We start from the raw sequence: 14,911 nt of genomic DNA on the forward strand, positions 1-14,911 counted from the left end.
TATCATCAGAATGAACAAGCAACATGCAGAATGGGAGAAAAATTTTGCAATCTATCTATCTGACAAAGGGCTAATATCCAGAATGTACAAAGAACTTAAACAAATCTACAAGAAAAAGACAACCCCATCAAAAAGTGGGCAAAGGATATCAACAGACCCTTCTCAAAAGAAGACATTTATGCAGCCAACAAACATGAAAAAGTGCTCATCATCACTGGTCACTAGAGAAATGCAAATCAAAACCACAATGAGATACCATCTCATGCCAGTTAAAATGGCAGTCATTAAAAAGTCAGGAAACAACAGATACTGGAGAGGATGTGGAGAAATAGGAATGCTTTTACACTGTTGGTGGGAGTGTAAATTAGTTCAATTATTGTGGAAGATAGTGTGAAGATTCCTCAAGGATCTAGAACTACAAATACCATTTGACTCATGAATGCCATTACTGGGTATATACCCAAAGGATTATAAATCATTCTACTCTAAAGATACATGCACATGAATGTTTATTATGGCACTGTTCACAATAGCAAAGACTTAGAATCAACCCAAATGCCCATCAATGATAGACAGGATAAAGAAAATGTGTCACATATACACCATGGAATACTATGCAAACATTAAAAAGAACGCATTCATGCCCTTTTCAGGGACATAGATGAAGCTGGAAACCATCATTCTCAGCAAATAACACAAGAACAGAAAACCAAACACTGCATATTCTCACTCATAAGTGGGAGTTGAATAATGAGAACATATGGGCACAGAGAGGGGAACATCACATACCACGGCCTGTCGGGGGTTGGGGGGCTATGGGAAGGATAACATCAGGAGAAATACCTAATGTAGATGATGGGTTGATGGACGCAGCAAACCACCATGGCACGTGTAAACCTGTGTAACAAACCTGCACTTCTGCATATGTACCCCAGAACTTAAAATATTTTTAAAATTTCAAAAAAAATAAAAGCAATAAAAATTAAAATTAAAAAATTGCCATGCTAATCTTCTCTGTATCGTTCCAATTTTAGTATATGTTCCACCGAAATGAGCACTTTGGAACTGTTTTATAAGGAAGGTGGGTTCAGTCACCTGAGGACTTTGTTTTACTGGAGATTAGAATCTTGGGAAGAGCTAAATGGCTTCAATAGAGACATGAAGCTGGATGAACGTGGGAAAAGAGAGAAGAGCTCCTATGATGGAGATGAGGAGGGTGACTGGAGAGAGAACAGAAATAGCTAATGGAGAAATCTAATAGAGTAATGTAGATGTGTCATGTGTCCTGAAGTCATCTCCTTCTCTCCTCCAATAAAGTCTACATTATTCACCAAAGCTTTTGAAATTGAATTTGTTTTAGGAGAGATGTACTGAGCTAGATCTCCAGGTGGGCTTTATTAGGTAGTAGCAAGACCAACTAAGGAGTTTCTCTCATTCAGCTTTATTAACTGCCTGGTTCTCAGAAAAGCACTTGTCTTAATCCTCAATGCATATTACCTACTGCCACCTGGTGGAAGCATATGCTAATTGCAAGATAAGTGCCCAATCGGGATGGAGGTGGGGGAAGATCCTCAAACTAAAAATCTAAATTTATTTTTTTAAAAAATGACTAGTCTCAGTTCTGCTGCTCTCTACCTGTAAAGTCTTCTGTCAATCTTCTCATCTGCAAAATGAGGGGCTAAAAAAGTGATTGCTAAGATTTCCTCCATCTTCCAAATCTATAACTGTAACAAAAATAGATTTCAAGCAGATCTCTAGTGAATATGCCAAAGGGTTCTTCCAAACTACAGCATTAGCCTAGTTCATATCTTCAGCTATTGCTAAAACATATGAAAACATGAGCCAAATGCAGTAATTCATCTGTATAGTTAAGTCCAATTTACTACTCACTGCAAATTTAATGTCGTTTTTTAAACTAAACTTTACAGTAGGATATATAGTAAAACAAGTGCCAGATGAGTGTTTGGTTTCAGTCTGCCACTGCTAAAACAGAAAAAGTGGCTATACAAAACAGAACAAAAATAAGTTTAAGAAAAAGAAGTTTCTGAATCAACCATGATAAGGATCAAAGGCCTCTTTATTATTAATGCTCTTTATTATTAATGCTGACAAATGTGTTACTTTCTTTTCCTTTTACAGACTAAAAACAGTATCTATACTTACAAGCTGCCAAAATGTCCCTGATATACATAGGTTAACCATAGGCCATATTTTGGGGAAGACTTACTCATATATTTCTAAATTAGTTATTTTGTTTTCAGTCACATAGTTGCTTGGGATTAAGCCTTCATTCCTGTAAAGAAAAAGCAAAAATAAAAATGCTTGGCATGTTTGTGGCATTAACACCGCCACAATCCTTTTAAAACTGTATGGATCTAAGGGGAATCAAATTCATTTTACTGATTAAATTGCTAAAAAGAGAAAAAAAGTCTTTTTCATTTCTAACTCAAGAAAAATCTCTGTACAAGAAATGTATTAAGATCCCGACTTGCAGTGTGAATACTTTAAGAGTTTTTATGATCCCACAATCTTTTTAGAGAGAAAAGAGGGCACTTAAATGATCATCTGATGTCATAGTGACTAGGTTAAAAACACAGCAATCACAAAGATACTGGCTTCATTCTTTTCAGTTGCTGAAGAGTATTCCATAGTGTAGGTATTCTAGTTTAACCACTTCCCTAGTAGGATCCATGCCATAAAGAAATCCTTGAACATGCCTTTTTGTACAAAAGTAAGAATGTTTCTCAAAGATGGATAGCAAGGAGGGGAATTGCTAAGTCACGGGATATGTGCATCTTTCAGGATATGCAATAAATTTCCATCCAAGTAGGATACACCAACTTACACACCTATCAGCATGGTAGACGTTTCACTTTCCCTATACCTTGACCAACATTTGAAATTACAAAAAGATCTCGAAGACATATTTTTGAGAAATAAAAGTTGCAGAATCATGCATAAAGTATGATAAGATTAGGTAAATTAATTCTACAAACAATACCATATATTTTGATATGTAAATGTAAGCACACTGAAAATAATCTGAAAATATACTAAATGCATAACGATATTTACTTTTGGGGAAACACTTGAGTTTGAAGGTAGTGGCAAAGCAGAATTTTGACATTAATGTTTGTATATTATAGTTTTCTAAAGACTCTATTCACTTACTAACCATGAAATCAAAAATTCAACTTTTTAAGTCTGAGACATGCCAATACCCACCGGCAGGTGTGGCTAATTACACAGCCTGAACCTACTAATGCCTCTTTGTCCATTGAAAAGTCTCCATCACATGTTGAGAACTGTTAAGAGGGCCACATCATTGAGAAAATGTAGTTGAAGAAAGAGTAATTTACATGCTTATAATACTTGGATACTTATAATCTCTAAATCTTGGCAAATATCAGAAATCAATGCCAGCCTTCTCTCTCAGCAAGTCCAGATATTCCTTGAAATTCCTCTCAACTCAGGACTCTAATCAGGCATTAACCGTCTGTTGCAACTGACACAATGAAACCTATCTGCATCCCAGCGTCTTTTTTCTTTCTAATCTCATTCAGCAGGGACTGCAATGTTTGCTTCCAAAACTAGGTATTGTAAAAACATAAACGTGAATAAGATACTATTTCTATTCTTACCTTAGAGCTTAACAGGAAAAAAAATTCCCAAATAAAAGTACAAATCAGAATAAGAAACTACATTGTCAGAATTATTTCCCTTGTACAAATAAAAAAAACAAAAACTCAGAGAGGGTAAGTGACTTGCCCAGGGACACACAATAGTAAGTGACATCATCAGGATGTGAAGCCAGGTGTAGCTGGTTCTGAGACTCTGCCTGAAATCACTGTTCTCTCATTCTCTCACATACCTTGCGGGAGAGGGGACAGGTTCCATTTCATGCAGAGGGAAGAGTTATAAGCCTGAGTCACTAAATAGTCTTCTTTGTGTTGGAGGAACTGGATACTGACTAAGTCATGTAAATGTCTTACCCCAAACGGTCTCTTGCCTTCCACCAGTGAGGATTATATTTCTCCAGTATCAGGTATTCTTCTGATCTCCTTAAGGCTAAATTACAGGGTTCTCTGGGCAGAAAATCATAAAGTGCCTTGACTTGAATTTGGTCTTCAGCAAACTCAGAGGGTGGGAGAGGAGGCAGTGGCTTTCGCTTCGACGGTTGCACACGGCCCCTGTTGGACTGTGAAAACCAAGAAGTGAGTTGTTTTACTATCATTTTAATAATCTGTACTAAAAATAAGGATAAAGCATCTTGCCTTCTGCCTCACTTTCCTTATCCAGCTATACCAAGGCAGAAGCCAGGATGGGATAAATGTAGGAAAGGACTAACTATAAAACTCCCTTTGGACCCAGCAGCACACTCATCATTTTTACATTCGTGGGATCACAAGTTCTCTTGCCATCATTGTACTGGATTTTTTTCATATCAAAATTCTCAAAAGATGATGTACTCTTCAATAGTCTCACCTTGTTTTAAGAATCTTTTCTCTCTTGGAAGAAAAAAAATGGCCTTTTTCTTTTCATGTGGTGGCAGCTTGTGCTTGGGTTTACTATACTTCCTAAGAATGCTTTCACTTCCCGGAAGTGAAAATTAATCTCAGCCTCAAAATGACAGGAGCCAAAATATGTTATTCCCCCACTCATTTCCCATTAGCAAGTTCTGTCTTTAAATATAAGTAGCCAATTTTAACTGGTCTTTTTTTCCCTTTGACTTTCTTCTAGAACATTCCTTCACAAATTATTGAGCACTTATTTTGGGCCAAGCCTGATCCTAGATTCTGGGCAACAAACAGCACCTCATGAATGAATATTCTAAAAAGAAAACCTTCTCCATTCCCCTCTTGTCTGCCAAAATGATACTCACTCGCTTCTCATTTGGCAGTTGGCTGAGCCACGGCCTGCGTCGCTGGGTGTATTTTTCTGGAAGCTCTTCATCTGTGCTCAAGCTTATCTGTGTTCTCACTTGTCTGACATTGAAAAGCAATCATGTTACAAATAATTATTTGTACAAAAGATATCTATAGATCCACTAGATTTTCACAGAAAGAGTAGAAAAATCCAGGTCTCTTTCCAACTGCTTTTTCATTTAGAAGGCTTCCTAATTCCATCTCCCTGGGCAAATTACTAGTTTTAAGAACTTAAATTTTCTTACACAGAAACTAGAGATGCTAAGAATGTCGAGTAGTTATAAAATAAAATTGCGAAAACATGTCACATTCCCAGTAGTCTGGTGCATCTTTGGGGCATAAATTATAATCATGGTAATGAAAACTTACTCTGTATCTGGCTCAGTGCTTCTCCTTTTATATGCTTTACCTCATTTGTGCTGCCTTTTTGTTATAAATAGACATGGTATAGTGATTAGGAACATGAGTTTGAATTCCAGCTCCACCATTTCATAGAGTGGCCTTGGGTAAGCAATGTAACCTCTCTAAGCCTCAATTTCCTCATCTGTAAAATGGGGATTGTAAAAAAAAAAAAAAAAAAGGAAGGTGTTTTGAGAGCTACATGAGTTAACAAAAATAAATCTTTTAGCATAGTATCTGATATACAGGACACTCCTGTTAAATGTTAGCTTTTTCTGTTAACATGCTGCCTTGGATGTAATTCTTACAGAGTCATTTATTGCCATCAAAGTATAAGATACACTGATCGTTTTGGGAAGACAGATAACTAAGATAGGATTCTTGCTCTTAAAGGGCAAAAATTACCTATTGGAGCACAGACCTAAAAACAACACACACGAGATAAGAATTAAGTGGAGAACCATGCCGCACACTGTGGGAACACAATGGAATCAACCGCTAAGTCTAAGGATCAGGAAAGGATCCCAGATGACCTGACATTTGATCTAGACCTTTAAACAAATAGGCACTCAACAGGGAGAAAATGGGAGAAGGGTTCCCAGGTAGAGAGAATAGCAGGTGCAAAGAGACATGGTGACTCCATAGGTAATAAAGAAACTGAATTAAATAATTTTCAAAAAATTGCCCTCAGAAGTAGACTTACCGCTTCTGCACTGAACAGCAACAGCAGCAACAGAAAACCGACTGGATGGTGTTATCTGAAAAGCAGATCATTCTTAGCTGTTAGAAAGCCATGAGTATGTGATATTGAGGGTGTCTCTAAGAGGAGGGAGATATGAATTGTTATAAAGCGTAAAAGGATAAAGTCTCTATCACGCTTTCCTTCACATAACTGTCAAATAACTGTCACTAAAGCAAAAAATAAGTTCCTGGCACGTTGGCCAGTGTGGTTTCCCTTCTCAGGCTCTTCTCCTCTGGTCTGGTTTTTGCATTTCCTCAGTCTGTGAGTGATAAATGACCAGTGTATTCTCTTTTACCTTTGTCAGGATGAATGTTGGCTAATAAATGTACAAGAGAATATGATTCCAAAAGCAATGCTCCCCTAGGAAATCTGTTAGCAAGGATTTTGAATTAGATCTGTCAATTTTTTAAATTAAATTGTTTAACGCATAGGCTTTTTAAAAAAATTCCATCAACATTTCAGTGGAATTTTATTATTCTTTTTTTATTGATTGTAATTTTAAAATGGTTCTAAACCTTAGCTGCATGTTAGAATTATCTGAGGAGCTTTAAAAATATCCTGGAGCACAGGTCTTACCCCGCATACCTCAGACCAATAAAATTAGACTATCTGGGTAGGAATCTAGGTATTGTTTTTTGTTTTTGTTTCTTAACTTTAAGTTCTGGGATACATGTGCAGAATGTGCAGGTTTGTTACATAGATAATATACATGTGCCATGGTGGTTTGCTGCATCCATCAACCCGTCTATCTAGGTTTTAAGCCCCACATGCATTAGGTATTCATCCTAATGCTCTCCCTTCCCTTTCCCCCAATCCCCTGACAGTCCCCAGTATGTGATGTTCCCCTCCCTGTGTCCATGTGTTCGCATTGTTCAACTCCTACTTATGAGTGAGAACATGTGGTGTTTGGTTTTCTGTTCCTCTGTTAGTTTGCTGAGAATGATGGCTTCCAGCTTTATTCATATCCCAGCAAAGGACATGAACTCATTTGTTTTTATGGCTGCATAGTATTCCATAAAACATGGGCTCTTAATATGAATTAAGTTTAAAGATAATATCTGAAGGAAGAACTAGGTAGTAAGTCTGGGTTATGCCTACACTTTCATTGTCAAGTTTCATCTTTATTTAAGTAAGATGATTTTCCTTTTTAAAGTCCATAAATAGGCTGAGAGTGGTGGCTCATGCCTCTAATCCCAGTACCTTGGGATTCTGAGGCAGGCAGATCGCTTGAGCCCAGGAGTTCGAGATCAGCCTGGGCAACATGGCAGAACCCCAACTCTACCCCAAAAAATTTTTTTAAAAAAATTAGCCAGGCATGGTGGTGCATGCCTGTAGTCTCCAATACTCAGAAGGCTGAGGTGGGAGGATCCCTCAAACCTGGGAGATGGAGGCTGCAGAGAGTTGAGACCGTGTCTTCAAAAAAATAGAGTGAATTAAATTTAAAATTAAAGACCAAAAATAAATTTTGAATTTCAAAAGGATATTTTATTTTCATAGAACCTGCACTTCCGTATCAGTTCATACTCATATTGACATCTGAAACTAAAGTATTCAGGAGGCAGCAGACTACCTTAGAGGTGAGCATTCACTTTGAAGGGAGACAGAACCTGGGGTTAGCCCTAGCCGCCCGGCTGACTACATCTTGATAAGTCCCTTTACTTCTCTAAATCCTAGTTTTCCCAACTGTAAAAATGAGGTAAATAGTATGTACTCCCTTTGAGAAGCCCTATAAGGCAGAGATTAATGTCTAACTTCATGACTTTGAGTATACTGTTAAATGTTCTGTGCTTCAGTTTCCTCGTCTGTAAAATGGGAATAATAGGATGTTTAAGTAAGGCAATGGTGAGGATTATTTGAACTGATTCACGTAAAACACCTAGGACAACACCAGGTATACATTAAGAGGGTAATCAAGAAGACTGGCTGTAATAGGATCGTGGTGAAGAACCAATTAGCTAACATCTTTTAAAGTCCCTGGAACATAGAGGGATGAGTCAGGATCCCAACAAGAATCAGAAGGCATACTCAAATGGGAATATGTTGAGAAGGATTTATTTATAAAAGGAAGTAATTATAGAGATATAGGCAGAGTGCAGTAAAACTACAAGGATAGGGCAGGAATCCAGAGCCGAACTGTCACCACACCTAACAAAGTGAGGAGGGAAGGGAAGGTTACCAGAACCCAGGAAGAGAGGGTTTATCTGTGGCACAGGTCACCTGGAAAAGAGCACTTGTCACCCCTCCAAGGATACAGATGGACCAAGGAGACTTCATAGGCAGAAAATCAAGAGGATAAATATCCTTACTTTCCTCTGCTTTCCCCCTCCTTGCTGAGCTCTTCATTGGCCTACCCCCGCAAGAAGCCAGATAGTTATATGTAAACCACACAGGAGCCGAGAGCAGGCTGGTGAAATGCAGAGAGTGGACCAGCAGGAAGAGGAGCAGACACGACACATCCAGCCCAGTCCACCCCTCGGCATCCATTTATTCTTTCTTTTTTTCTTTTAGACATAGTCTCACTGCACTGGCCAGGCTGGAGTGCAGTGATGCTATCTTAGCTCACTGCAACCTCCTCCACCTCCCAGGTTCAAGTGATTCTCCTGCCTCAGGCCTCCTGAGTAGCTGGGATTACAGGCACATGCCACTTTGCCCAGCTAATTTTTTGTAGTTTTTAGTAAAGAAGGCATTTCTCCATGTTGTCCAGGCTGGTCTTCAACTCCTGACCTCAAGTGATCCACCCACCTTGGCCTCCCAAAGTGCTGGGATTACAGGCATGAATCACCACACCTGACCCATCCTAATGTGGAAATCATATATGCCCTCTTCCATCATCCATTCCATGTTCCCCTTTGCCACTGCCAGCACCTTGGCTGAAGATGGTGCCCAAATATTCATTCCTGTAGGATTTGGGTCTTTGTTAAGTCCTGTCTTTGTGGGGTTGCTACAGTTTTCCATTGACCAAGACCATTAAGAATATTAAGAAACACCAGGCGCGGTGGCTCACACCTGTAATCCCAGCACTTTGGGAGGCCAAGGCGGGTGGATCATGAGGTCAAGAGATCGAGACCATCCTGGTCAACATGGTGAAACCCCGTCTCTACTAAAAATACAAAAAATTAGCTGGGCATGGTGGCACGTGCCTGTAATCCCAGCTACTCAGGAGGCCGAGGCAGGAGAATTGCCTGAACCCAAGAGGCGGAGGTTGTGGTGAGCCGAGATCGCGCCATTGCACTCCAGCCTGGGTAACAAGAGCGAAACTCCGTCTCAAAAAAAAAAAAAAAAAAAAGAATATTAAGAAATGAAGCTAATGCATTCCCTAATTTTTAAACAAAGTCCTCTTTGTCTTAATAGTGATGTACCCACCCAATTATCCCCTGTTAATCAGGATGATCACCCCAGCTACACTGACCCCCTTCAGGGCCTATAAATTCAGGAGTACAGGGAATCCCACAGTGGCTGGCGGGCAGTTCAACTTTCAATATTTCCTAATACAAGGATTCTTCTCTTGGCAGTGGGATCTCCAAAACAAAAACCAAGGTCATAGGGAAAGAAAACAATAATACCCAGTTGATTATTAGACAAAATGGTGAGAGAGGCTGCTCCAGTCTTCACTGCTTCATTTCCAGATTCATGTGTCCTGGCTATGGAAAGACAAAAGCATATCTGCTGATGGTTTAAGACATTGATTGCATCCTACAGGACCCTACCTGAACTTTGCAAGATGTCTTCCAGATGTGATAGTAATTGAGCCTTTAAAAGGCCATTCTGCTGTTCTATCGAGTCAGCTGCTTTGGAGTTATGGGACACATGGTAAGGTATTCAGGGGACCATTGAACAAGCACGAGTGAAACTAAGAAAAAGCTAACTCCCTCCACGACATGGGTCGTCTCGTCAATTTCTGGTTTCATCTTCCTATTCTGTCCCTGTTCGAAGAAATTCAACCACATTCCTTTCCCCACAATCTTTTTGTCACCAATCTCCCAATTTTGTTCCTTCCTAGTTCCCATTGGCAGGCCAATTGCTTTTACCATGAATCAAGGTAGATCAGTGCCTCAAACTATCTTTTTCCCTAATGAAATGAATAAACATATGTGTTTCCTGAAGTTCTGGGAGGCGTTTATTTCAACACTGTCTATCAGGCTACCTCTGAATGAGGCTGTAGTACAATGGCTATTTCCTGTTGGTACACATTTATGATGCAGATCTTCCTGTAAATCAAGCCAGAGATTTTTCTCCCATTAGCTGTTGGAGAACGACCCAGGAGGCCACTGGTGTGAGTTGAAGTAGAAGCAGAAAGAGCAGGTACAACGTGAGTAGATGCTGCATGCTTATGAAGCTTTCTGGAAACTTCTGGATCTGCTAGGGCCCACTTTCAAATATGACGCTTCTAGATTAGGATAGAAAACTAGCACACATGCCCAATTTCATAGTTCATTGAATCAGCTAACACTCAGCTCATGATAGGCAGCTTGGATCACATAAATATTTGATGATCTGTGATTAAGCATTTAATATTTACCAGTAGCAAGTCAGGAGCTACTTTTGAAATGGAAAATAATTATCAGCACAGAGTCAAGGCATTACTCCTTATTCCTCGGGGTTTGTGCTGCAATTTTCTTATTGGGACTTTCCTGAAACTCCATAAAGCCAGCATCTTGCCCTTTCTTTGCCCTCTATCCCAAGCACTACCAATGACAATTTGAGTAATTGATAACTGAGTTATTTCTCCCAGCGAAGGGTATCTCTGGACCTCTAAATATATGACCAAATAAATCCCAGACCCAACTCTGAATCTGCTTCCTAGAGCCACTTCTGATATCAATTACTGTATTAGTCGGGGTTACAAGGGGAAACATGACATGCTTAGACTAACTTTGAAAGGGTTATTTTAAAGGGACTACTTACAAAGGAGTGAATGGGGGTAAGGACACCACAAAAGATACACAGGAACCCAGGTCCAGCAGTGGTGGAACTATCACCACCCCTGGGTTCAAAAGGACCAGGATGGGGAGAGAGAGTAGCAGTAGAGCAGAGATCACTTTGAGGGGATCGGTGATCTGCTGTTTAGGAACACAACAACCTCACTACCACTTCACTCCAGGGTTCCCCATAGGTGTACTCCAACAAGAACCCAGAAGGCTTAGGAGGACGTTGAACTAACCTTTACAGATTTTGTTTCCAAGATAGAGTTTAGGATGGAGAGGAATAAATACTAAAATGTGGGGAACACTGAGCCATCTTAGAGGCTGGCTGCAAAATTTATTCCCTACACATCAGTACATATTATTAGTTCCTTTCCTATCAAAGAAGTTGATCTTCCAAACCTACATTTACGCATCAGTGACTTGCCTATCTCCAATTTGGACATCACCATTACTCAGTTGTTGAGCCACAGAAACATGGATGGTCCAATGGGAAACCTCTCTTCTCTGCCCTGGACATACAGTTCAAGTCCAAGCCCAACCAAAGATTCACCTTTGCACCTGCTGCTCTTTCATCACTCCCCCTTGATTTAACAACTTTCTCTCTTCCTTTTCCTGCACCCAGAAATGACTCATTTTCCGTGTTCCACCCAAAGACTTACTTCTGGAGACAAAAATAAAATAAATTACTAATTCCCAACAATCTGCACTACATCATATTCTTTGGTGTTTGGATTTCAGCTGCTTCTGACCGTCCATTTTCATCTTCTGTGCCTGCTGGTGTCTGCATGAGCAAACTGCCAAAATATCGCTCTTGGAAGAGAGGGTGCATTAGCACTTGAGAACTCCGTTGACATTAGCAGGAATGGGTCTCGTTTACGTTCTAACCAGTTTATTCCAGTGTTATTTTACGGCCCCAAATAGATCTGTATCTATCCAGGCCAGAGGATGCAAAACTAAATGTAGGTTACCTAAGTGAATGAAGTAGGTCAGAATAGAGTGTAGACTGTGGCAAAATGTTGTGTCCAAGCCTACTCGGAGGTATTCAATACAAAATTTTAAAAATACTCCCTCCTTCTCCTATATCATCATTTTTCCCTCTCTACTGGATCAGTAGCAAATATATACATACATATATACATACATGCAGTTACTTTAGCCATTAAAAAAAAAAACTTCTCATGATCTTATTTCCTCCATTGATCTGCTCCCTATTTATTGTAAAATCTAGAAATAAATCTCTTTTTTGTTTGTTTTTGTTTGTTTGAGACTGACTGCTCTGTCACCAGACTGGAGTACAGTGGCGCCATCTTGGCTCACTGCAACCTCCAGCTCCCGGGTTCAAGCAATTCTCCTGCCTCAGCCTCCGGAGTAGCTGGAACTACAGGCACGTGCCACCATGCCTGGCTAATTTTTGTATTTTTAGTCGAGATTGGGGTTTCACTATGTTAGCCAGCCTGGTCTTGAACTCCTGACCTTGTGATCCACCTGCCTCGGACTCCCAAAGTGCTGGGATTACAGGCGTGACCCACCAGCCTCCTTGTTGGCCTCTTTTGCTGCTTTGTTCTCTACCTCCCTGACCTCTTAATACAGCTAGATTTCCCCCAAAGCTTTTGATCTCTCCTTTTCTTTGTCTTATTCACTCTTTTGATTATCCCATTGCCTCCTGAGGTTTAAAAATCATCTATCAACTGATGATATCCAAATGTACACATCTAACCCAGTTCTAATTAACTCCAGACTCACCTACCCAAATGTATTCTCAAATTTTCCACTTGAATGTCTAGTAGATACCTCAAGTAAACAGGAGATGAAATCTGAACTCTTTTTCTTCCTCCCTCCCCACATGGGCTCTATCACCCTTCCTCATCTTGTCAAAAGCAATTCCATCTTTCCAGTTGCTCAGGTCAATCATCTTAGTCCTCCTTGACTCCTCTCTCTCTCTCACACCCAGGCCAATTTATCAAGAAAGCATGCTGACTGTGCCTTTAAAAAATGCAGTCTTCCCCAGTGTCCATAAGAGATTGGTTCCATATCTCCCCACAGATATAAAAAATCCATAGATGCTTAAGATCCTTACATAAAATGATATTTGCATATAACCTACACACTTCCTCCCATATACTTTAAATCTCTCTGGATTACTTACAATACCTAACACAATGTAAATGCTGTGTAAATCACTGTTATACTATATTGTTTAGAGAATAATGACAAGAAAAATGCCTGTACATGTTCAATACAGACACAACCATCCTTCTTTTTTTTCTTTCATATGTTTTTGACCACAGTTGATTGAACCCAGGAAATCGGAACCCATGGATACAGAAGGCTGTTTATTCAAGAGTTTCCATTTGGGATGATGAAAAGGTTTTGGAGATAGAGAATGGTTATGGTTCACAACAGTGTGAATGTACTTAATGCCACTGAACTGTACACTCAAATATGGTTAAAATGGTAAAATTTTTATATATATATTTCACCACAATTTAAAACACACACACACACACGTTATTCTCCCCACCTCACTCGTCACCACCATGGGTAAGCCACCATCACCTCACCTGGCTCACACCAATAGCCTCCTACCTTCTTCCTGCTTCTCCTCCCACTATACTTTATTCTCAGCACAGCAGCCAGAGTAATTAATTTAAATCCTAATTTAAATTAATTGTGGGGTTCTTGGATCATGTTACTCCTTGCCTGAGAACCCCACAATAGCTCTCCATTTCACTCAGGGTTATAGCTAAATGTCCCACGAGAGCCTAAAAAATGCTCCATGATCCGGCCTCCTGTTGCCTCTCATCTCCTCTGAAATAAGCTGCTGCTCATCTCACTCAGCCACACCCACTGCTGCTGCTGGAGCCACTCAGCCTGCTCTCAGCAGAGGTTGTTGGCTTCTGTTTTTTCCAGAGCGCTCATCCCTCCAGTCTTAATTCCCTCCATTCTCTCCAAGTCTTTGCTCAAATCTCACCTTCTAAGTGAATAGCTCCCTGATCCATTATTACGGCCACCTGCACTCCCTAACTTGGAGGTTCCTCACTCTGCCCTACTTTCTCTTTCTTTTCTGGTGCATTTCTCACCTTCTAACATGCTATGCAACTTATTTATCTTTTTTTCTTTACTGTTTGTCTCCCTCACAAGTATGTAAACAAGCACCTTTGTCTATTTTGCTCACAATTATTGTATCCCAAGAGGCTAGAATACTTTTTGACACAATGAATACTCAATAAATATTTGTTCAGTGAATGAATGAATGATGTTTGAAAGAGCACAAAATTATAAGCTTGCTCAGAGGATGTACCTGTCTTGATTCATTCCTAATGGGAATTTGGAAACGGTATTTAGAACAGAACAAGCAGATTCAATTGGAAGTGGTGAACAGTATGAGCAGAGAGGTAGAACTCGGTAATGAAAGTCCTTGAAACAAGGGAAGATAAGACCATGGGTGTCTATATAGTAGGGAGGCTGAATAGATACTGAAGATAAAAGACAACTTGGCCGCAAGCCTAGCAGAGCAAACGGTTCTCAGCCTAGAAGCCATTGGAAAACGGTCCAGCAAGGTGAGCTCCGACCATAGAGCCTCATGTTTTAATATAAACTAAAATTATGTAATATCAAAGCCAAAAAGTGTATCTAACGGTCACTTTATCCTTCAGTCATCACTAGCATGTTATATTATTCTCTACTTTTTTCTGTATGCTTGAAATATTTCAAATCTCAAATTTATAAGGAAAAGGAAAAACCCAGAAAATCAAGTAGGCATGTGGTTTGATAGTTAGGTACCCATTCTATGATTGACAGCTTTCTACATGCACATCATTTTTAGCGATAGATGCAAAAGGATTTTTATTCACCCAATTTGGCCCCTGTCTTACCTTTTCCCCAACCAGAATTATCATCTTCCTCACTAGTAAGAAAAT

The 14,911-nt window shown here is 39.7% G+C and overlaps 1 protein-coding gene and 1 pseudogene across 2 annotated transcripts in view; both read right to left on the bottom strand.

Annotated features, from left to right (window-relative positions):
- TXK (TXK tyrosine kinase) overlaps nt 1-14,911 on the bottom strand; it is a 69,361-nt gene that overhangs the window by 41,832 nt on the left and 12,618 nt on the right. Inside the window, exons 2-5 of one of the 2 annotated variants that reach the window (XM_039468263.2) lie at nt 6,028-6,082; nt 4,883-4,985; nt 3,993-4,198; nt 2,228-2,293 (exon numbers count right to left, since the gene is read on the bottom strand). In XM_039468263.2, coding sequence (XP_039324197.1) covers nt 2,228-2,293; nt 3,993-4,198; nt 4,883-4,985; nt 6,028-6,082 — 430 coding nt within the window. The remainder of the gene's footprint in view (nt 1-2,227; nt 2,294-3,992; nt 4,199-4,882; nt 4,986-6,027; nt 6,083-14,911) is intronic. The other variant, XM_074396094.1, reaches the window with a different exon arrangement.
- LOC120363778 (U6 spliceosomal RNA) lies at nt 999-1,056 on the bottom strand (annotated as a pseudogene).

Source organism: Saimiri boliviensis, chromosome 3 (assembly GCF_048565385.1).
Source record: "Saimiri boliviensis isolate mSaiBol1 chromosome 3, mSaiBol1.pri, whole genome shotgun sequence".
Classification (NCBI taxonomy): domain Eukaryota; kingdom Metazoa; phylum Chordata; class Mammalia; order Primates; family Cebidae; genus Saimiri; species Saimiri boliviensis.